General features: G+C 48.2%; 1 protein-coding gene across 2 annotated transcripts in view; it reads right to left on the bottom strand.

The window, feature by feature from the left end:
* Nucleotides 1-7136: 7136 nt before the first annotated feature.
* The window catches only part of ANAPC1 (anaphase promoting complex subunit 1), a 34945-nt gene continuing 17773 nt past the window's right edge, over nt 7137-24308 (bottom strand). Inside the window, exons 25-47 of one of the 2 annotated variants that reach the window (XM_068153349.1) lie at nt 23010-23236; nt 21715-21833; nt 20416-20687; nt 20017-20251; nt 19208-19299; nt 18448-18582; nt 18220-18302; nt 17313-17391; nt 17072-17146; nt 16320-16396; nt 16025-16115; nt 15880-15933; nt 15381-15574; nt 14873-14959; nt 14180-14297; nt 13436-13513; nt 12971-13038; nt 10692-10830; nt 10242-10328; nt 9217-9312; nt 8799-8997; nt 8503-8637; nt 7137-7480 (exon numbers count right to left, since the gene is read on the bottom strand). In XM_068153349.1, the coding sequence (XP_068009450.1) occupies nt 7365-7480; nt 8503-8637; nt 8799-8997; nt 9217-9312; nt 10242-10328; nt 10692-10830; nt 12971-13038; nt 13436-13513; nt 14180-14297; nt 14873-14959; nt 15381-15574; nt 15880-15933; nt 16025-16115; nt 16320-16396; nt 17072-17146; nt 17313-17391; nt 18220-18302; nt 18448-18582; nt 19208-19299; nt 20017-20251; nt 20416-20687; nt 21715-21833; nt 23010-23236 (2856 nt within the window). In that variant the 3' untranslated portion in view covers nt 7137-7364. The other variant, XM_068153350.1, reaches the window with a different exon arrangement.

The following is a 24308-nucleotide window of genomic DNA, read 5'->3' on the forward strand; positions in this document are numbered from 1 at the left end:
CCAAACCCACAGAGATGGAGAGGATGACACGCAGTCACAAATATCTGCTGTCCCAGGGGGTGTTGGCAGGCTCTGCTGAAGGCCCCCCCAACCCTCCAGGCAATGCATCCCCTAGCTTTTGGGCATCTGGATACTCTTCCAGCCTGTCTGCTGGGAAGTGTTCCCCCCTTTCCATGACCTAGGCTAAAAAAAGCCATAAGCTCCCTGCAAACCTCACAGGAAAGGTGTCAGCTGCCATGTGAATGATGGAAACTGTTCCTGTAGCTCTGCAAGTGCCCATCCAAGATGCTCACCAGCTCAAAGCCCTTTTCCACCCCAGCTAAGGGAACCTTTTCCTCTCTCACTACAGGATGGTGGCTGTCCCCCTGCTTGTGTCCTCCACCTTGGTTTTTCAGACCCAAATTCTATTTTGTGTGATTTTGGCACGTCCAGGAGTATGGTTCTCAAGAGTTTCGAGAAAATGAGCCGACCTGAGGCTGGTTTACTGGCAGGTTTGTGCTCCCTGATTCAGCTGGAGTTCAGAGATGAGTCAGGCAGTGGCAAACAGTCTGGCGGGGGTGTGCGGGGGCTGCGTTAATCAGCCTCTTGCAATCTCAGGCTATTTAAAAACAGGCTTGCGTCACACCAGTGCCTTGGCTCTGGCAAGGTCTGCCAATGCTGGGTGCCCCATGCCATGGTTCAGGGGGGCTCTGGCTGAGCAGTTCAGGGAGCAGCCATGACGGTCCTTGGTGGCTCCAGACAGCACATGCCCACTGCTTAGCAGTAGCTTTAGCCCCTCCAGCACCATCACTGTCACCACTGCCATCTCCCCTAACTCAGCTTCTTTTGGTGGCTTCAAGCAGCAGCCTGAATCTGCTGCTTGCTCACCAGGCTGTGCTTGAGGAAGCCAATGCCTGGGCTTATCGGATGAGCATGAGGGGAAAACACCAAAACACCGTCCCCTTCATGTTTTCATCTGCGGCTTTCAACCATTTCTCATCCGAGAAGCAAAAGTCACCCACACCAAGCTGTGGGCAGCTGCTCCCTCACAGCACCAGCCCGTGGAAGGGGCTGGCTGCAGTGACAATGCTCATTGCAGTGGGAACCTGAGAGTTAATGAGATGTTGCCCTGTGGTGTTTTGAATGGCTCCATCCCTGCAGGCCCCACCTTAATTTCACATTCAACTCATCGGCACTGAAGCACTGATGCTCCAAGTTTGCACTAGGGACCTTCAGCTTTCCCCTTCTCTGAGCAGCCAGCAGGCAGAGAAGGAAGCAGGGTGAGAAAATGGCACACAAGTCCTTCTCCTTAATTATTTCAGTATGGGAGCCCAGCATTGGAAGCAGGGTGTTGCTTCGTGGCCAACTTGGCCAGGACTTGAGGGATAACAAGCCCCTAAATGAACCCAGGAGCTGCGAGTATCTGGAGGCATTGCCATGGTCCCCAGTGTCTGCATATTGCTCCAAAAACCCAGGAGATGGGGTGGTCTTCTTTATCCAGCACGCTCTAGGGACATCCCTGGAAGTTGCCTCATTGTCAGTGGGAAATGTCCTACCTGGAGGGACAGTGCAAGAACTCATCCCATGGCAGGAGGAGGAGGGCTGGCACATGCACGTGTGATCTGAAAACACTCCTCCTGCTCCCCTCCCACCGCTTTCCTTCCCAATACCGCATTGAGGATGGAAAATGTGCTGGCAGTCATTAGCAGGTCCCTGGAAGAAGTGCCTTTGCTGGCCAAACTTCAAACCCCAGCTCACCAGCAACCCCCAGAGCTTCTCCAACATGCAGCTGGGAGCTTCGTGGAAAGCCAGAATTCGCTGCAGAGAAGCAGTTGTGGGGTTGGCTTGGGTAATCTTTTCACTGCCAGAAATACTCTTTTCCTTCTACAAAGAAAACAAGAAGCCCCAAAGGGGTGGAAACTGTTCCAGTGGACCCAAGGTGGCACCTGGAGGAGGACAGCACCAGCTGTTGAAGGGAATCACTAGATTCACAGAGCTTCAGTCCTCGCAGCGGTGTGGATGGGGAAAAAAATCCAGCAACTAAAAATAACCCCAAAATTGCCAAGGAGAAAGCAAGCAGGCATGGAAATGCTGCCTGGGCTTCAGCTTTCTGGCAAACCCTCTGCCAGTGTGCAGGGTGCCAGGGAATCACAGTTGAAGGTGCCTTTGAAGGAGCAGCACCAAGAGGTTTGGGGTTATCTTTTCATTTTGGACACTGGTGGTGTGCATTTGTGGAGCAAAAAGCCCTGCAGAGAAATCCTTTTGAGTTGTATTTTCCTGGTACAACCAAGCATCTGGCTGTGCCCCTGGGTGATACGGGTCCCAAGATGCCATCTCCTGCATCACCCATGGGGTTCAGCTGCAGGAATCAATACAGGCAAAAGCAACACCCCCAAAAAGCCCCAGCAAGAGGGCAGGATAGCTGGGATGCCCGGGATCCCACGGGATGGCCGATTCACTGGGCATGCTGGCACCTGCCTTCCCACGGAGTGAAAAAACAAGTTGCTAAGTCACAGCAAAACCATGAAAGCAAAACCACAGAGCCCCAAAGCGCCTCTGAGTCATTCCCCCAGCCACTGCCATGGCCCCACAACCCTCCAAACTCACCAGCACCTGCAGCCAGCCCAAATCTGCTGAGCTGCACTTAGCCCACCAGACAGTGCCTATCGTGCCGCCATACAGGGGCTGGCAGCACCCTCCAGCAGCCAAAGGCCCTGAGCCAGAGCGGGGCAGGGGTATGAGCAGTAGTCACCGTCAGCAGCAGTGGCCAGTTACACCAGTTCAGCACCCTCCACTGAGCCAAGAGCGAGCAGCAGCCCCTGCTGAGCAGCACTGCTTGGCAGCCAAAACACTTCCTTCCCCTCTGTGCTGCCACACGGCCCGTGCTTCTTACTATTGTGATTTGAAATTGTGAAAAATAGGCTTCAGAAACGTGAATGGAGATGAAAGATTCACAGAAAGCACTACCAGGATTAGTCACCAGTTGTAACATCTCTGTTGACATTAGTCACAGAGGCTGGCTGCGTGGCTCTCAGTTAAATCCCTGCTGGGTTTTCAGGTTTTAGGCTGTCCTCGGGAGACCTTTCGGTAACTTTTCTTCAGCGCTGGGCAAAGCTGGCAGCTGCTTCCCTGCACACAGGGCACGGTGGCAGCAGCCCTGAGGCATGTGCCATGGCAGTAGGTGAAGGACAGGATTTAACCTCACTAACCAAGTAATCTCCCTGTTTGTGGTGAAGATGGGAAGATAGAGAGGGGAGGAATGCACGGAATGCAGCTGGGGGTGGCACTGGGCCCCAGCTGTGGTGCCAACAGAGGTCACTGTTGCTGAAAAATTGTGCTACCCAGCCAGAAAGGGGAACTTGGGGCTGAGTTTTGAACAGCAACTGTGCTCCAGCAGCCATGAGCCCACCACACCAGGAACCTCCAGTGCAAGTGGCAAAGCCCCCAGGGTGATGCACAGGGCAGCAGAGCCAGCTTGTCGGTGCATGGGATGGGCAGAAGCAGCCATGCCCTCACCCACAGCCACGGTGGGGACCTCTGAGGGTGAGATTAAAAGTAAAAAAGATAATGAGGAGGAAAGGAAACAGTCAGAGTGTGGAGCTGGAGGGGACACATGCTGCCACGGGATGTCTCCAAGAACAACAGCTGAGTGAGGGGTGACCCCAGGCCCCTACAAGGCATTCCTCAGGCTGCTAAACCAGAGGGGCAACCACAGGAACACACGAGCAGAGGCCAAGCAGGCATAGTTTAGAACATGTTAGATGGATGTGGGGTTTTTTTTCTCATGACAAAAAATGTGGATGGGGCCCAGGAGTGCCAGGAGGGCACCTTGCTGCTGCCTCTCCTCTCCCAAAGCCCAAGGGAAGGCATGCAAAGAGCTACCAAGAGCAGCACAAACACAAATCCCCAAGAACAGTGACTAAGCACCCTGGGTACCGACAGCAGAGGAGCTTGTTCTTCATGTTCAGCTGTGTCAGGCTGCTGCTGGGAGCTGCCACCCACAGTTATCCCAGCCTTCCCCAGGAGGGGAAGAGCCAGGGGTGCTGCTGATGGGTGCCAGAGAGCCTCCATATCCCACCTTCCTGCCCAAGCAGAGCTGCCACCCTCTGCAGAGCGCTCCCAGGGGCTGGATGATCTCTCTTGCCAGTGGGGTGCTTGCCCACTTGCTGTGAGGGCAAATAATGAAGCTGGTGAGGCTTTGGGATAGTGGGCATGGGTCATTGTGCCAGGAGAGGGGAAATGCTGCAGGAGAACAACTTTCTGCTGAGCAGAGAGGGGGTTCCCCTGTGCTGAGACTGCCCCTGGAGTCTCTCAACCCCTGCCAAAGTTCTCCCACCACCCCACTGCAGACAGGGCTCCCAAGCAGAAGCTCCCACATGCTCCATAGGTGCTGAGGAACCCACAAGAGGATGAACAAAAGCCCTAAAGCCACCCAGCAGCTTGTAAGAGCATGGCCCGAACAAACGTGAGGAGTCCATAAGGCATGACAAAAGATCCCAGCCAGCAGCTCAAGCAGCAAGTGTTGTAAACCGCATATAGCACCACACCTACCGTGGCAGGCTGGGACCGAGGCAGCCTCCCTGGGGCGAAGGGACCGTGGGGATCTCCACACGGGGTCAGGAGAGCAAAACTGGCATTCGTAACGGGCGCCAGGCGCCCCAAGCCGAAACTCCCTCGCCGCTCTGCTCAGATCATTGGTCCAGGCTGCGGCGGCTGCTTTCAAATTCTGTTAGAGGAAACAGGAAGCCTCTCGGCTCTTGACTTCACCCGGCTCAGCAGGCTCTCGCACACCCACATGCACACCCGTGCGCTCTCCTCCCTGCGCCCGCAGCTGAAACAGTGGCAAGGAGGTGGTAGAGCTGCGGTTGTGCTCCCGACACGAAGTCGGACCCTGGAGCGTCCTAATCCTGGCTGCACAGGAAGATGCTTCCTCTAGCCCCAGTGAAGCTGCTCTTTGCACCCCCTTGCAGGGGCTTGCTTAACGCCAGGTTGGCTTTTACAATTTGTTCGTGGTCTGCTCTTCATCTTCCAGCTTGCTGAGATACCATGCTCACAATGGAGCCTGGACCACAGAGGTCAGACACAAGACTGTGGTCCAAAAACCCTCTAAAGGTAGGACGAAACCTCTTCTGCTCCACAAGAGTGGCAAACATCAGCCCACCTTCAGTTCAGAGTTCTCAGCTTCCCACTCAGGTTCCAGAATTTACAGGTTCTGCTTTTCCTCCACCCAAAAAAGTCACAGAGCAATTAATTGTGTCTGTGGTAGCAGCTTTAGGAGGCTAAAAGCCTTTGTGCTCAGAGGAATCAGGGGTGCAGAGCTGGGAAAAGCAGAGTTTTATTTGCTTTGGGAAGTGGGTGCTTAACACTCACATTTCCCTAGTTTAGAGCGAAGAGAACAACTTCTGCAAGCTGCACCGAGGTTGGGGAGCACAGATGCACCCCTGAGCTCAGGGGAAGGAATGTCCAAAAATCACACAGCCAGACCTCATGGCTCCCAAATTTCCCATGCTTGTAAAAGCTTTACACAGTCCACAAAACAAAGAAGGTACCTTTGGCATAAGTGATTTGTGCTTTTTGTTTAAAGGACTAAACCCCCACCTCTCCAGTCTCCAGCCGTCAGAAGCACTGCAAGACGAGGAAAGCAAACTCTTGTTCTGCTCTGTGCAGGAGTTTCCCTCAGAACACATCCCTCTGGCCCCTGTTGTTTGTGTCGTCCTTTTTTGCAGCCCCTATCCTAACAGCAGCAGAATGGGGGACACTGTCACCCCGAGGTGATGCTGCTCCAAAGTCTCTGAGCTGTTTGTCCATCACACCGACTGAAGACTCAGCCTTCTGAAATAAAACACTGAGGTTTTATCTTGTTTCCTTTCTGAACAGCTTAAAAAGAAGGTTGAGGGCTGGGATTTGTCATGGATCACACATAACTGGAACTCAGGCCCTTCAAAATGAAACACCTTGGGGAATACACATTGAACAGGGTGGGGTTTTTGTTTAATAACATTTAGAAAGTTTGGATGTTTTTGTTTACTTCTGCTTGCTTCATAATCATTCTTCTCTCCCTCCACCAATTTGTCCCCTCCCTAAAACCTTTTGGCTTCATTGCTTGAGGGTTTGGGAAAATGAGGGACCAAGATCAGCATAAATCCCAATTTGAAGCTTCAGAGCCCAAGAGGTTGGCAGTGGCTGCTTTTCTGGTAGTACTCATTCAAACTCTGCCTGAACTAACTCCACCTGTTCTGTGATAAATTCAACAAACATGCAACCAGCACTGCTCCTCGCTCAGGGCTCTGGTGAAACAGATCAGGCAGCACAGCAGAGCTGAAGGCAACACAGATGTGTGCCCAATCATTTAAATTGCCTGTAAGTAGTTTCAGTTCTTGCCCAGACATCGTAGCACAGCGTGGTGGAAGCAGGTGTCCTCTCAGCATCCACTGACTAATTGCAGAACAAAGTTTAGAAAACAAAGCAAAACAAAGTGATGTAAACAGCACAGTGAGGAGAGGAATTCACACTCCCAGAGCACGTATCATAGTATCATAGTATCAGTCAGGGTTGGAAGGGACCACAAGGATCATCCAGTTCCAACCCCCCTGCCATGGGCAGGGACACCCCACACTAGATCAGCCTGGCCAGAGCCTCATCCAGCCTGGCCTTAAACACCTCCAGGGACAGGGCCCCAACCACCTCCCTGCACAACCCATTCCAGGGCTTCACCACTCTCATGGGGAAGAACTTCCTCCTCACCTCCAGCCTGAATCTCCCCACCTCCAGCTTCATTCCATTCCCCCTAGTCCTATCACTCCCTGAGATCCTGAGCAGTCCCTCCCCAGCCCTGTAGGACCCCTTCAGATCCTGGCAGGCCACAGCTACGGAGGAGCCAGAATAGCCTTCATGAGACAAAAAATAAATCCTGTGAGTGAGACAGGGTTGAAAAGCACACCTGGCATGAAGCACACAGCGTGGAGAGTCACGTGTGCTTCCTTCCAGCCCCAGGCTTGAGAGGAAAGCAAGCTTGGTGTCTTCTGGGCTGCCTCTTCCCTACACCTCCAGCACCACTGGAAGTGGATTTTGACCCATTGCACACAAAGAAGTTAAAACCCAAGGAATTGTTTGGGTCCCAGCCAAGGCCTTTCCGGAAGTCACCGCCAGAAGACACGTTTGTAAGCGTCCCTTTGGTACAAAAGTAAATTTATTATCAGCTCACTCTTACAGGTTTTATTTCACTGTAACAATCTATAAATAACTCCTGCTCCCAGTCACCTCATCCAGGGTCCAGTTTGAAGTCTGTTGTTTAAGGAGTGACAGAATTTGTCACTGGCTGCCTAGCTCTGCACGGCAGTGTCATGCCCCATGGCTCACTCTGCTGCAGAAGGAATGCTGCGGACCTATAGCACCATGGACTGTGGATTCGTGAGCAGCAGCGGAGCCAGCCGGAGCAAGGCACGAACCGGCACGTTCAACTGCTTGAACTTCAACAGCAGCTCGGAGAAGCTCCTGCTCCCTAAAGAGAGGAAAGAGAGAGAGAAAATGAGCCTGCACTGGCCTGTGGGAAGCCTTTCAGCAGCAGATTCCTCTCACCACCGAAGTGGTAGCATTCATGTTGCATTCCTAAGCAAGCCACAGAGCTCCTCAAATCAAAGTCCCACGGCGTTTCTTGTGTGACCTGAGAAAGCTCAGGCAAGCAGAGGGGTACAGGTATATCCCCACAGTGGGGTGATAGAGGGCAGGAGAAAAGTGAAAGGGTGCAGAATTTCCCTGGATCCCAAATCAGATGAGCACTAGAAACCTAGAAAGGCAGTTGATCGCTCTGACCAGCTGCTTGTAGGAAAGAGATGTAAGGACATTCAGGGTATTTCTGGCCCCGCAAAAAGAACACTTTCCCCTCTGACAGCTCTTCTGCTCTGCTTCTGCTGCCCCAGAGGACATCATTATACACAGGTCAGAAAACAGCCAAGACTTTTTTGTATAGGCTAAGTCTGTCTTCTGTAGTCCTGCATAAAGCTTCTACCTTTTCTATCCCAACCCTAGACAATTGTCAAAGAATAAAAAAGGATGGAAGAGCTCTCAGAGGGAAGGCATGCTGTCACAGGATATACAGGCACGTAATCACAGAATGGTTTTGGTTGGAAGAGACTTTAAGATCAAGTCCCAGTGTTAACCCTGCACTACCAAGACACCACTAAACCATGTCAACCAGCACCACATCTACATGTCTCTTCAAACCCTCCAGGGATGCGGACTCCAGCGCTTTCCTGGGCAGTCTGTTGCAGGACCTTCTTGAAGGGAGGAAATTGTTCCCAAATATCCAACCTAAACCACTTGTGATGCAACCTGAAGCCATTTCCTCTTATCCTCTGGCTTGTCTTTGGGAGAAGAGACTGACTCCCATCCTGCACCAACCTCCCATCAAGGAGTTGTAGAGAGTGACAAAGCCTCCCCTCATGCTCCTTTAGGTATACAAGGCCAAACTCAGGACCCTGTGTCCATGCAAGTCCAGAGCACTGCCCTGCACTCCAGTCTCACCTTCCAGGCCTCCAGCAGCCAGCTGAGCTGGTGTTGGGACAGAGTGGTAAATCAAGAAGCAAGCCAACATGCTCAGCTGAGACTCCTCCACAGGCTGGCCACTTAAGTAGGAATGCAGAGAGACGTCCCCTCCAGCTGTAACAGACAAGACAGTCATGAAGTTTGGGCAGAATCTGAGGGAGGAAACAAGTGCAAGACAACAGCATTTCCAAGGAGAAAGCCTGCTGGAAAGAGTCTCCATCTCTCCACACTGAATCATGAATACAGCTGCAGGACTGAAGTTATCATCTCTATACCTTGAAGCCACTGATCCAAAACGTTATCAATAGTGCACTTCATCACCGGCAGAAATTCGGAGTTCATGAAGAGCCCTCGGTTTGGATTCCTGCTCATCCTCTCCTGGTGGCTTCTGGAACTGAAGAATTCTAGCACCAGCTTTATCTGCCACAGCTCAAATGTCTCAGACATTTCTCTTCTTTCCAATCTTCTCACAGCCTAAAAGAAGGGAGATACAAAGTGATGGGGACAATGAACTGGAGGAGGAAAGAAATGTTGCTGTCGTAACCATGAGGTAAATGAATCCTCAAGCCTCACCAGGCCAAGGGTTGCCCTTCTGAGGGCCTATCAAGAATAACAGCCAGCTAATGTTGCTGGGGTCATTTCCATTTTCATTCATTCATTTCATGTTTAGCTTTAAAGAAGAGTTTACTCCACCTGATCTATTGCTATGTACGTGGGCAGCATCTCAGGATTTTCTTGGGTAACACACTCGTAAAGGATTGAGGAGAACAGATCCAGGATCTCCTGTTTCTGATAAAAGACACGGGTTTAACAAAGGACACATGCTAGATACAATTCATCTGTGGGTTCTTGCATTGCTTATGTTTCCTTCCCTTAAAGTCAACCCATGCACTCATCTTGCATAAATAGCAGTTTGCTTCCAGTCTCAGGCTTGTTAAACCTCAGCATAACACGTCTGTATTCTACTCCCTCCCGTAAGTCACTCTGTGCAAGGAGAGACAGTGCAAAGCACCCCAATCCTCCTGCATTGACTTCACATGGATGCTTCAGGACACTGAGCAGGGCCCTTGGTGTTTGTTAAACACCTTCTCTAATGGATACAAGTGGTGTGGACTGACTGGCAGCAACTGGATATAACCAGTGGGAAACAAAGAAACCAATCCCACAAAAACTACAGGGTCAATGTTGTTTCACCCCTTTGTTTTACAAGGCTTTCCTTAGAATATTCCTTGTCCTCCATACTTTGAGGTCTGAATTCTGTTCCTCAGTTTAATGTAGATTTTTTCCACCTTTTCAAAGAACCACAGAAACATTCAGGGTGGAAAAGACCCTCAGGATCACTGAGACCAACCAATAACCCTATTCTACAAGGTTCACCCCTTACCCGTATCCCCAAGCAGCACATCCAAACCACCTTTAAACATATCCAGGGTTGGTGACTCAGCCACCTCCCTGGGCAGCACATTCCAATGCCTGACCACTCCTTCCATGAAATTTTTTTTCCTAATGCTCAGTCAAAACCTACCCAGTCACAGCTTGAGGCCTCTTGTTCTATCACTAATTACTTGTGAGAAGAGACCAGCACCAATCTCTCTGCAACTACCTGAAAGGATCTTGTGGAGAGTAATGAGGTCTCCTCTCAACCTCCTCTTTTCCAAACTGAACAACCCCAGCTCCTTCAGTTTTAATTCATGCTAGCCCATCTCTAGGCATCCTACCTGGCCCAAGTTCACTGTCGGTTTGCAGAAGTAATCAGCAAATGAAAACAGAGCCGGATCAGAAGTGAAAGCTGAAATTGCTTCTGGCTGAAAAACAGAGCAAAGAGCCATTCTTAAAATGAACCTGTTGGTTTTATTGCATGAATGGAACAACAATTTATACCCAACCCTTCCTTCCCCAGCACAGCAGCGAGAAGACTTTAACCTACCCCAAGCACACAGTGGGCAAACTGCGCCTGACACTTCTGCCTGCCCACTGCACACGTATGCTCAGGCAGCTGCTCTTAGCTTAAGCTTATCGCATCCCTGTGAAAGCCACCAGGCTTTCTTTTCCTCAACCAACCTTCAGCACTCAGAGCTGGAAATAAGTAACACAGCATGACCTGCCATGCTTCCCTCAGCCTTGATAGAGGCAGCATTCCCGGCAGGAAGGCAGTTTGGGAGGGATACCTTGAATGCCCGAGCTTCAGAGTTTCGGTGGGTAACAGTCTGTGCCAGTAGACTGCGCCAGCCCATCGGGTCCTCCTTGTAGGAGAGCTGCCCAGCTCTCAGCTTCACGTATAAGACACCACCCTTTGACAGAATTGATCTGAAATAACAACAGTGCTTTTTCAATTGATGTGAGGCAGATCTGCAAAGGAAATGCAGCCTCCAACTGCTCCTGTGCCATAACATCCCTCTTTAGGCTTTGTCCCAATTATCTTAATCCTGCCCCACTTGCGTATACATAGAGATTTTAGTGTCTTCAGGCAGGGTGGCATCAAACAGTGCTGTGATGGCAGGCAATGGTGATGAAAAAGGCATGAGCCCTACTTGTAAAGAAGAAATTGACTCTGAGGGTGGTGAGACACTGGCACAGGTTGCCCAGAGATGCCCCATCCCTACAAACATTCCAGGTCAGGTTGGATGGGGCTCTGATCTAGTTGCAGATGTCCCTGCTTTCTGCAGGAGATTGGACTAGATGACCTTTGAAGGTCCCCTCTGACCCAAACCAGTTTTTGATTCTATGAGATAAGGAATGTAACTCCCTGAAGCCAATACAGATTCTTGTTACTCTTCAAGGATGAGCTCCCAGCAACAACGGAAACCATGAAAGTTGGTATCCACAGCTTTAAAGGTGTGCTGTGATGAAAACACCACCCTGTAACAAACTCACCCCCCCCCAAATCCTGCTATTCCTGAGCAAGCTCACCAACAAAAGCACATCAGTTATGCCACTGCCAAGCCGCTGCACGGTCATCGATTTAGAGTCTCAGTTTCGCCGTGAACTGTAGGCACTGGCTTGAACAACTTAAACCCTTCAAATAACAAAATTATCTGTATTGAAACTACTTAGCAATTCACATGTGGTAAGAGAGGGAAAAATGATTTCTCATGTTTCTATTTTCCTCCTGGCACACCCAGGTTCCTGTAATCTTAAAAGGCTGGGGCAAAATGTAATGTGAGAGCTGAGAGATTCAAAGGACTCAAAGTACTGCGCTCACTTTTGGGGCCCTTGCTACAAGAAAGTACAAGTCCAGAGAAGGGCAATGAAGCTGAAGGGTCTGGAGAACAGGTCTTCTGTGGAATGCCTGAGGAAACTTGGGTTATTCAGGCTGGAGAAAAGGAGATTGAAGAGGAGATTGTCTCTTCTCTACAACTCCCTGAAAGGAAGTGGCAGTGAGATTGGTGTTGGTCTCTCTCTGAAGTAACAAGTGAGAGGAAAAGAGGAAATGGCCTGAGGTTGTGCCACGAAAGGTTTAGATTGGGTATTAGAAGAAACTTCTTCACTGAAAGGCATCATCAAACACTGCAGTAGACATCCCAGGGAGATGGCTGAATCACCATGGCTGGAGGTGTTCAAGAGACATACAGATACAGCGCTAAGGGATACGATTTAGCACCAGAGTCGGTAAATAATGGCTGGACTGGATGATCCTAAAGAACAATTCTATGATTCTACAATATAGAGACCCAGAGGAAAAGTGACACTCAAGGCTGAAGCTGGCTTTTGCCAGTGCTGGTGTAGCAGCTCAATCAGCATGCGGCTCCTGATACGGGGGGATCTGCACTCCAGCTCAGTCTCATTTGTCATCTGTAAAGGCATGGAGCCATTGATGCTGCATTGTTCAGTGTAATCTCAATAGTGCCATTTAAATTAACTCAAAAACCCCACGTGACTACAAAAGATGCAGCTGGCTACTTCTACACTACTCACAGTGAAGAGTTACACCAAGGGTTAAGTCCAAAGATGAGAATGATTTTGGCCACAGATCCTGTGTTCCAGTAAGATTTCTGTTTTTCAGAGCAGAAAGGCAGCAAGCAGCGCTTTGTACACTGCACGTAACATGAGAAAAAGTAGTACTTCACAAAGCAGTGACAGTTAGCCAACTACTGCATCAACAGTCTGGGAAACATGACATCACACCAACTCAAAACTAAACTAAAACCATGAGTTTAAGGAGGTTTCTGACAGTGCTCGATCCCGCTGCCAATATCTGCGGTTTTACGAGCAGGTTTTCCCCTGCCCTGTTTTTCGCATGAATTATTCACATCAATATGTGAAACCAACTATGCAGTTTCCTTCTTCACCCTTAAAGTGCTGTCAAATGCACAACAGCGAAACGACCAAAACCAGGCTGCTTTCCAACCTGTAGGTGTTACAAGTGCAGGAGGCTTGAAAAACAGAGCAGAATTAAAAAGCATTACTACAAGGCCACTGTTCAGCAGGCACTGCAAAGAATACTTACTGCAGGTGGTTCGTTCCCTTGCTCAAATCTATCAGCAATTCCCAGTACCGTGGTCCCTTCACTCTGATCTGTCAATGTAAGCAATTTTATTACTAGATAGAACCAGAATCGTAAAATTAAAGAATTTTCTACAGTTCTTCCTGGGCCCTTACAAGAACATGTGCCCTTTCATAGTGCCACCCACCCAAGAGCACCTAGCTTTGCCTCTCCTACAGTGAAGCTTCCTGGCATGAGGAACAACCTGCTACATCAAGATCTGATGAGACTGAGACCAAGGATAAGTCCTTAGCATAATTCAACATGTGCTCCATAAGGATAGAGTTGCCTCTGAAACCACTAATATGGGACAGCACTGTCCAGAGTCTGGCTATGGTTAGGCAGAGAACCAAACAAAAGCCACTCTCTGTGTTTGTGACACAACACCTGGGTGACTGAATTCCTCATCAAAACAGAAACTTCACTTACCTGCTTCAGCAAGTGAAGCTCTGGAAGAAGCGTGGGTGCCATCAGCTCCTCGGTGGCTTCTGCGTACCAACGCGTGCCCTTTAAAAGGCCACCAGTAGTCACATATTATTAAAGTTCATTTTTGTGTGAGAAGAAAGAAAACCTGCACATTATTTGTAACAACTCCCTTGGCAGAAGTCAGCCACTTTCTGTTCCCGAGTGCTGAGTAAATACGCGACTTCGCATTACCTTTAATGTCAAGAAACACCAGCCTATACTGAACGTGTATTTCCCATGGATGGGTCAACACAGAATGCTGTGCAAACCAGGCACAAGTCAGCTGAAACCTTTGCCACAACAAGGTATCTGTGCTGGAGCTCTTCTACCCTGAAATTCCAAGAATCCTTTCTTTAGCCCTTCCATGAGCATTACCTGCCTGTATAAGCCTGCAGAAAGGACCCTTCCCCAGAAAACACACAACACAATCACCAAGCAGAAAGACTAAGATGCCTGTTTCAGCAGCATTAGGACAAGGCTTTTAAAAGCACAGGTGGCTCCAACTACCTCTTTGCCTTTGAAAGCTTTTCTTCTTTAAGAACAAGAGAACCATGATCCTAGGTCTGTCATTACACACTTGCCTGTTAGAAGACCTGAAAACAAACCTGAGTGTGGTGGCCACAACGACACTGAGTCTGTCAGACTCCTCAGTTTGCCACACCTTCCTTCCCAAAGGCCTTGGCTTGTCATTGCCTCCTGTACACATACCTTGTAGGTAACTTCGATCAGCGCGTAACAAGGAGTGTTCGAATCCACATCAACCGGCGTCAGGAGCCTTGGCTCCGCTGCCAGCACATACAAGTGACGCAAAGCTTGAAGGTGGTACCTGTGTGGGGGAATAAGGGACTCAGCACTGTGCAGCACAGGCAGAGGATGGTCCCCAGACACCAAATTACACCCAGCTCAACAACCAAATACAGCCATGGATGAAACTGAAATCTGTAGTGGTGGTGCAGGTTTTACGTTCTGTTTTTACCCTGCATGGGTTGGCTAACAGAACTTGACCTCATGTCTGTAATTCTGTGATTCTATGACTCTTAACTAAAACTGATTGCAAGTCACAAATGGACAGACATTGCACAAGATCTCTCTCAGCTGAGCAAACTGGAACAGCCGAGTCACAGGAGCACAGCGGAGAGCCTCAAGAAACCTGCCTGCACTTCCTGACTGATCACAGATCGCTACCATCGTCTTACATCTTCTCTTATCTCTCTCATTTTCCACTTTTTTTGGTAGGTTTCCCTCCACCCCCCCAGGTAAAGTTCCTTTATGAAAAACTAAAATAAATTGTTTTAAGTTTTCTAGAGGGGAAAAAAAAAAGCAACAGAAAAATTGCTTCTAGATAATCTCTTTTGGAAGAGGATTTAGCTTAAGGCAATACAAACCCTAGCAAGCCCTTACCGATTGTCTGTGCTGTGAACAGGGAAGTGAGGGTACAGAGCACAAAGGAGAGCAGCAATTGAAGAATTTGAAGTGCTCAGAGAGTATCTGTCAAAAAACATTATTTATTAGCTTCCATGATTACTGGCCAGTAGCACAGGTGTCCAAAATGCTTTTGTGCTTCAGGGAAGGGAAGGCAGCAAAGTAGGACATGAAGGAGAGAAACTGACACACGTTCCTACAGCAGTCAATAAATAAATACAACACTGTGGTGAGAAATGAGACAGAAGGCAGAAGCATTATTACAGTATTTAAGTAATGCAGCATCTAGAAAACAAAGAACCTTCACTGACAGTAAGGAACATCTTATGCATTCCTATGCTGTTAAACAATAATAATACAATTAAGGAATTCACACCCTGCTCCACTTTTTGCAGAAGTGTGAGAAGAAAGGTGGACAAGGGTTGGGGTGGGGGGAAGGCAGGAGGAAAGGGAGCAGGGGGAAAGGTCTTTGGAAATGGCAAGTTACCTTCCTCCTCCCAGGAAGAGAAGCCCCAAAGCCATGTGGTGAGCCAGATGGAAGCCATAGTTCATCTCTCCGCCTGTCTTCTTGTGCATGAAACGGCAAAGCTGAAGAACTTTCAGGTTTCCAGAACCAGCCATCACCATGGCAAGAGACAGCAGCAAGACACTCAAGCATGTTTCAAGATTATAGTGACCTGTCTTCAAGTAGAATAAGGAAAGGCATTCTTACAATTCTGTGGTCAAATACACACTTCTGGTCGGTTTAACATACTGCTTTCTACCCCAGGGTTCAAAAACCACATTCCACAGAATCAGGGAGAGCAGGGGAACAGCAAAGTTCTGAACACAAATGATTCACAGCCCTGCCACATTCTATACACAGCCTGTAATACAGAAAACTAAAAGGGATGGGTTTGCTTTCATTAGGGTTTCGGTGAGGGTTATCAAAGTACTTCACACAAGACAGCCTCCTTTTTATTGAGAGAAAACCAGAAAGCACTTACTACTGAGGCTGTTGGTGCTGACAAACACTTGAGGAAATCTGTTGCATATTTGTACTGCAAAGGAAAGAAATGCACACTAAACATGGATACAAAAGATGGGTTACAGTTCTGTGGAAATTGGAAGGGAAAAAGAAGAACCTCTTACCAAGCAGTTAAATGCTGACAGATTTTCTGAGCCAGCAAATCGAAATCCCAGTGACAAGCATGCCCCAGCAATGATGTAGACGTGAGCCTGCCTAATAAGCAACACAGACAGGAAATGATTACATGTTTATCTTTTCCTCATCTGAATAAGCAAGACAAACTCCTTTACAATTAAAAAAGGGAAAACTGAGCAAGTAGAATTCCCTAAGCATCAAGGGAGATATTTTTTTGCATGCTGCTACCTCTAGCTAGAGTCCAGCTTTGTCTTTCAGAAGGAGTTTTGACATGTCACTTACGCAAGCGTTTCCAAGCTCAGGTCTTCAGATGAAGGCAGCTCCGTTGCCTGCAGAGAGATGCTGTTCTCTCTTATGATCTACAGAAAGTGTAAGAGAGAGAAATTCATCCAGGGCAAAGTGATTGATTACCTGAAACACTGGGCATTGAGGGTTCATAAAGTAATATAAAACAGGTCTGTTTCACATGCAGGCCTGGTTTTTTCCCCCTACACACTACTGCTCCATTGTATTTCTGATCCAAAATGGTACAAGTGCTCCTTATCTGGTCCCTTAAAGGTTTCTACAACAACAGTAAGACTATGTCAGAAGCACAATGTTACTGTTTGTACTCCAACACAAGAGAAAACACCAGGATGAGCCCTCAGGAGGCCAGATACACCATCAGTATCCTCTAGTTCTGGTAGATATTTATCTAAGTTATTTTGTAATGCTCAACTGAAGCCTCCTCACGGCAGTTTTGCACCTGGCTTGTTCCTGGGGCAATGCGGAGGAAAACTGAATCCCTTTCTCTCTCTGGCACCATTTTATGTCCTGAACAGTGGCATCCCTCCTCAATCCTCTCCTCTCTAGCACAATGATGCCATGGGAGTCTCCAATAAGGATGCAGAAATCCTATGTAAAATAGCACCTCTGTCGTGTGAAGAGGATTAATGCACACTTTTGTGTGCAGCTCATGTGATTAGGGAAACGTTCACACAAAGAACAACCCAGTGGGAAACTGGAAAGGAAGCACAGTGAGTGTAAAGACCTACTTGAGGCACGTTGCTATTCACCCACTTGGAATTGGGCAAGATGTCATCCCACAGAATCAGGCATCGGGCCAAGGTCTGAGAAAGTGAAAAAGTAAAAAGGTAACAAAAAACCAAACCAAACCAAACCAAAACCCAAAACAAACAAACAAAAAACCCCAGCACAAATACCAATAGCATTTATTAATGTACTAAATTGATCGGGAAACACACATGGAGAAATGAAACACAAGGATAATCCTACCCTCAATAAAAGGAACTCTGGTTTTACAAAGTCCAGCAAATACATGGTGTCTGGTGCTTGAAGCCAGTCAGCAATGGATCTGCAAAGCACAGTCAAGGAACAGGTTTTCCAGGTCTTATTTCAGCAATGCAAAAACCAGCAAGCCACACAATTCAGAGCAATTTAAATTCCTAGCAAAAGTTACTGTGAAATGTCTGAGCACTTCAGAGAACCACAGAATCCTTTTGGTTAGAAAAAAAGGATGGTCAAGTCCAGCTGTTAAGCCAGGTCACCATCAACCCACATCCCTCAGCACCCCATCTACAAGTCTTTTAAAGCCTTTCAGGGATGGCAACTCCACCAACCCCCCTGCAAGCCTATTCAAGGACTCCACAACGCTTTTTGGGGAAGAATTCTTCACAATGTCCAACCTAAACCTCCCCTGGTGCAATGTGAGGCCATTTCCTCTTGTCATATTATGGAATGGGATGGACCAGACCAGGTTGGAAAAGACCTTTGAGATCACTGTGTCCAACCTGTCATCCAACACTATCTAATCAACTAAACCATGGTACCAAGCACCCCATCCAGTCTCTTCCTAAACACCTCCAGTGATGGTGACTTCACCACCTCCCTGGGCAGCTCATTCCAATGGCCAATCACTGTTTCTGTGAAGAACTTCTTCCTAACATCCAGCCTAAACCTCCCCTGGCACAGCCTGAGACTGTGTCCTCTTCCTCTGGTGCTGGCCACCTGGGAGAAGAGACCAACCCCCACCTGGCTACAACCTCCCTTCAGGGAGTTGTCGACAGCAAGAAGGTCTCCCCTGAGCCTCCTCTTCTCCAGGCTAAGCAACCCCAGCTCCCTCAGCCTCTCCTCACAGGGCTTGTGCTCCAAACCATTATTTCCACAATTCCAAGGCCAGTACCTGTTATTAGTCTTTAGGTAGATCATGGCAAGTGCAAGTGTGGCACCTGGACAAGTAACATCTACATTTATGGTGTCTCCCTCCTGTGGAAACATAAGGCAGACTTTCAGACCAGCTGACTAGGAAGGCAACAACCTGTAGCACATTCAAAGCCACTCAGTGCATCGAGATACACAACTCTCAGACTTCTATTTTCAGCTTATATGAGTGAAAAACCCTTACATATACCTTGATTTGGTAACTGGGAGACTTGTGCTTCTCTCTGTGCATGCCTGCTTGGAACCGTCTGTGACCTCCAACCATGTACTGGTAAAGCTGCTCCGGAACATTGAGGTCTGACATGCCGATCAAATTACTGCCGTGCTGAGGAAAGGAGAGAAAAAACAAGGATGTGCCTTCCCCTGTGAAGGCCAAAGGTCAAGGGTGACACAGCTCTTACGACCCCTCCCCATTACAAGAGGGATGTGGAGGTGCTGGAAGGTGTCCAGAGAAGGGTCACAAGGATGCTCAGAGGGCTGGAGCACCTCTCCTGTGAGGACAGACTGAAGGAGTTGGGGCTGTTCAGTCTGCAGAAGAGAAGGCTCCCAGGTGACCTCATTGTGGCCTTCCAGTATCTGAAGGGGGCCTACAGGAAGGCTGGGGAAGGACTTCTCAGGATCTCAGGGAGTGATAGGACTAGGGGGAATGGAATGAAGCTGGAGGTGGGGAGATTCAGGCTGGAGGTGAGGAGGAAGTTCTTCCCCATGAGAGTGGTGAAGCCCTGGAATGGGTTGTTCAGGGAGGTGGTTGGGGCCCTGTCCCTGGAGGTGTTTAAGACCAGGCTGGATGAGGCTCTGCCCAGCCTGATCTAGTGTGGGGTGTCCCTGCCCATGGCAGGGGGGTTGGAACTGGATGATCCTTGTGGTCCCTTCCAACCCTGACTGATACTATGATACTATGATAAATAATGATTCTTCTACTAACTGCAGTTGAAATGAGGAGGGCTTACCCCTAAGCACACCATGCCTAAGGCTAGCCCAGATGCAAGTGAGTAGGACTCTCTATCAGTGCAGTACTCCATTTCTGGTCCAGGGGGACGCCCTAGAGAAAACAGAACAATAAACTTCCTGTTTTAACAATTGCAGTGAAGAAAACATTGTTTCATGAAGCACTACATTCCTAGTGAAATGAGAAAAATAAAGAGTCTGTCCCTTCTCAGGAAAGTCAGGAAGGTTGTCAGCAGAATTAGAATTAACTGTCACTTAACTCATCCACCTCCAAACAACAAACCCCTCCAGAAGCACTGGATGATGAACTGCAGTTCAGAGAGAGAGTGAAAATGCCATGCTGCCATTGCTTATAGTTGAACCTATCCAAAAGTTGCCAGCAGTGTCCAAAAAGCTGTTGCTAGAAAAGCCTGCACATATCAAAGTACCAGTAACATAACAGATACAATTCACCCTTAAAACTTATCCCAGTCTCCTCACAGTCTTTCAACCAAAGTTGCATATGAATGTGAACAAGAGCTTAACTGTTACAAATAAAATCACAAGAACTGTGCACAGGATGAGGACAGAAGTCATATCCAGAATGTACTGATCCAAATCAGCTCATAAAGACTGCTGCTTAGAAGGCCTTAAACAACAAACAGGAGAATTTAGAACATGAGGACTGCATGTCCTGCAACCTAGTGAGCTAAAATTTGACTGTCCTTGCAGGAGGAAAGTATTTTTTCCCCACAAAGCATCCCCATCTTCAGTAGCTACCTCCTGGACAGACAGGAGAAACACCAAAATGCTTTTCAGTACTGGCACCTACCTATTTCAGCCAGCAGAACTTCAGCTGTGTGCCTGTGAGCAGTACCCTGATAGACAAGGCCGATTCCTATCACGGCAGCCACCTGCACATTGTGGGGCACATCCAGCTCCGTTGAAGTTGGTGGCAGGAGGGCAGGGATGTGGATGCTCAGCAGACGTGTAATGGCCATATCCATTGTGCCCAGCTTGGCAGCAGAAACACCAAGCAACAGCCCAATGCTGGTCATCTCATGGCCCTGAGAAAGGAAACAAGTTTTAGAGAATGGTGAATTCTGGCTTCTAGTCCTGCACTTCTAACACTGAAGGAGTAACTTCCAGTTCAGTGTTTCCAAGAAATCTGTTGACTTTTCTTCTCTTCTTCAAGTCCTACAGACATTGTTTCTCATGAAGCAAGCCTCACCCTGGTCAGGTAGTCGTGTATGTTGAGAGTGGCCAGTTTGGTGAGATGTCCATTGAGACCCAGAGCCATGAGAAAGCCTGCATATTCATTTGCTAGTTCAGCAATTTTGGGCTTGTTATAGACAATCCAGGCAGAGTCTATCTGAGAAGCAGGAGCTATCTTCAGGCCAGCAGCTACCCCATTGTGAAAGCTGGCCCAGCAAGCCATGTTTGGAGGCACATCAATGTTCCCGCTGTTGAGATCAACAGTGGTGTTCCTAGGAGGAGCACGACCTGCCAACCAGAGAATCATTAAAGCAATTAGGTGAGTCCAAATTGCTTCAGAAACAGCTCTCAGCTTCAGCAGGGTGCCCAGTGAATCGCCAGGCAACACTTCTGATCTGAGAGATCCCAACACCATGGAATTCCTGAATTTCAGCATAACGGGGTTAGAAGTGCTCTCTGGAGGTCATCCAGTCCAACCCCTCTCAAAAGCACATTTGCCTAGATCAGGTTTGGTATGAACATGTCCAGGTACATTCTGAAAGTCTCCAGAGGAGACCCCACAACCTCTCTGAGTAGCCTGTTCCAGTGCTCCAGAACCCTCACAGGATAGAAGTTTTCCTTATGTTTGGAACTTTGTGTCCTAATTTCTGCCCACTGCTCCTTGTCCTGTCACTAGGCACCACTGATAAGAGTCTGGCCCCATCCCCTTGTGCCTCACCCTTCAGATCCTGATAAATCACTGAGAAGATCCCCTCTCAGTCTGTTCTTCTCCAGACATGTTAACAGCCCCAGATCACTCAGCCTCTCCTCAAAAGATGCTTCAGTCTCCTCATTATCTTTATAGTGTCTGCTGGACTCTCTCCATAAATTCCTTGTTTCTCTTGAGCTGGGAAGCCTAGAATTGGACACAGCACTCCAGGAGTGGCTTCACTAGGGCACAGTAGAGAGGGAAAAAGAACCTCCCTCAACCTACTGGTCATACTCTTCATGCACTCCAGGAGACCACTGGCTGCCTTAGCCATGAGGGCACATTGCTGGCTCACAGTGAACTTGTCCACTAGTACTCCCGGGTCCCTTTCCACATTGCTGCTTTCCAGCAGGTCAGCCTCTAACCTGTACTGAGCATGGAGTAACTCACTCCCAGATGCAAAACTCTACACTTGCCCTTGTTGAACTTCATGAGGTTCCCTTCTGCCCAACTCTCCAGCCTGCCCAGGTCAATCTACTACAAAAATTACAAGAGGTTCAGAAAGAAATCTCCATCACTTTCTGCCAAAGACTGAATTTCTTTGGAAGGAAACTGTGACCAACATACCAGTTAGATTCAGCTTAGGGATGGGTAACTGCTCCGTTGGAACAGGGTGATAGGAGAATAAAGTGAACATTCCTCGTCCCACAGGTAGCGCCATGGTTCGCTGGCAAAGCTGTAACAGCCTGTGGGGGAGATGAAAGCAAAACCAAGCTAGGTGCTTAATACATGATAGAAAATGAACTTACAGGCCCTGGACAAACTGGGGTTTTTTGACAAGATCATGGTTTTTTTTCTGAGTAGGCCAAACATTGGAACTAAGGCTTTGGTCCTTACACAATCAATCTCAAAGATACAGTTGAGCTGACATCAGGTTCAAACTTGCCACTGTTTCTCCTTTACAGTGAAACAAATCTCCCTCATGGACAATTCAGCAGCTGTATCAGCTGGTGAAAGGAGAAAGCAAAACAAATCTCATCACCCTAGGGGATCCTGCTATGACTAGTGATCACATCTAGTAATAACCTGTGTGCAGAACTAATGGTGTGCTTCCAAGAATGCTGACCACAGTTCTCTATGATTTACTCTGGAAATACTTTCTAGACTTGTTAAATTACTCAGCTTGTCAGGTCAGACCATTTTAGACATGTCTTCAGCTTCCTACTTCTGCAGTGTTTTTCATGTTAGTGATGCTCTAAAGTTTGCTTTATTCTTTTGGTTTTCTTAAAGAAGACACTCTAAACGCTCCCAAACCAGGTGAACAAAGAAGATGGGGTCAAATCTGAGGCCACTCAACATACAATGATTTCAGTGTCAGAAGAGAGATAGGACAGCGAGTTTGATTTCTGTGGAACTGATAAGGTTCTGTGACCCAAGTCTGCCTTAGGCTTAAGATCAGCCCTGGAGAAAGGGCTCTCCAGTGTTAGGCAGGGGATGGACAATACTTTGCTTTCTACAGAAACATTTTCTCCACAGATTAGGTCTCATGTGTATTTCATGCTTTTTAGGTGGACAAAGAAAAGCCTACAATCTGCTTTCAAACTCTAACTCATACTGATAACTGAGCATATCTCAGTTTGCTGTTCAGGGTTCAAACAAACCATCTTGCCCACACGCTGCTCTAGTGTGGAGAGCCCTTCAACTCAAACACAGCAGTTTTAAGCTTCAAAGACTTGATTATGAAACCAAATCCTCCTCTGTCTGCCCTTCACCCAAGCCTGCTTTAACATTCAAATCAGACTAAAACACATGACCCTGTCTGGTTTAACATAGCAAACCTTAAGCCACCAAAATTCATCAAGCACTTTTTCAGCTGTGTGAACCACTAACAAAACCCTGCTGGGCAGAGGGAAGGCTTTTACCGGTTTTCCTTCTCTTCTATGTACTCATGGTCGCTGGCTTCTGGCATCTGCACCACGTTGACACGCACAGGACGGGCACTCTGCAGGAGCCTGCGTACTTCCTGCACCCTCAAATCCTCATTCCATATCAGTGACATCACTTCCTCATTCATGTCATTCATGCCATCCTCATCCTCTTCCGATTCCGTTCCAGAAGGAATATCAGAAGACAGCACTGGGCCCACAGACTGCAAGGGAAAGAGGAAGGAGAGAAGTGATTTCTAGTCCTGCCTAGGAGTATTGGTAATGATCAGAAAGCCAGCAAACTCCACCACCACCACAACCTGAATGTACTCAGCACTTCAGAGTGCCTGCCCATCTAACCTGTGCTTAGATGGGCCTGTAACTAGAATAGGTTGAGATCTGTGCGACCATGAACAACACTGTTCAGTCACTCCCAACATTCTCCTAATGTAACTGATGAGGTTCAACAAGAACAAGTGCTGGGTTCTGCACTTGGGTCACAGCAACTCCAGGAATGCTCCAAGCTTGAGGAAAACTGTCTGGAAAGCTGTCTGGTGGAAAAGGACATGGTGGGTGACAGCAAGCTGAAGAGAGGCAGCAGTGTGCCTAGGTGGCCAAGAAGGCCATCAGCATCCTGCTTGAATCAGCAATAGTGTGGCCAGCAGGATGATGGCAGTGACTGTCTCCCCATGGTGCTGGCGAGCTCACATCTCAAATACTGAGTTGTTTTGGGTCCCTCATTATAAGGGCATTGAGCTGCTGGAGTGTGTCCAGAAAAGGGCAAAGAAGCTGGTGAAGTGTCCAGTGAACAGGTCTTCTGAGGAGGGGCTGAGGGAACTGGAGGTGTTGAGCCTGGAGAAAAGGAGGCTCAGGGGAGACTTTGCTGCTCTCTACAAATCCCTGAAAGGGGACTGTAATGAGGTGGGCATCAGTCTGCTCTCCCAAGCAGGCAGTGACAGGATGAGAGGAAGAGGCCTCAGGTTGTATCAAGGGAGGTTTAGGCTGGACTTCAGGAACAATTTCTTCTTCATTGAAAAGGTTGTCAAGCCCTGGAACACACTGCCCAGAGAAGTGGTTGAATAATCATCCCTGGAGGGATTTAAAAGATGTGTAGAGGTGGTGCTGAGGGACAGGGCTTAGCAGTGGACTTAGCAGTGCTGGGTTAAGAGTTGTACTCAATGACCTTAAGGGTCTTTTCCAGCCTAAACAATCCTGTAATTCATTTAGCCACAAGGAGATCTGAGCATTGTGATCAAATGTTTTAGCACACCTAAATGGGATAAATAACTATCAAGA

Source organism: Melanerpes formicivorus, unplaced genomic scaffold (genome assembly GCF_026170545.1).
Source record: "Melanerpes formicivorus ecotype bairdi unplaced genomic scaffold, bMelFor1.0.p_v2 SCAF_25, whole genome shotgun sequence".
NCBI lineage: Eukaryota > Metazoa > Chordata > Aves > Piciformes > Picidae > Melanerpes > Melanerpes formicivorus.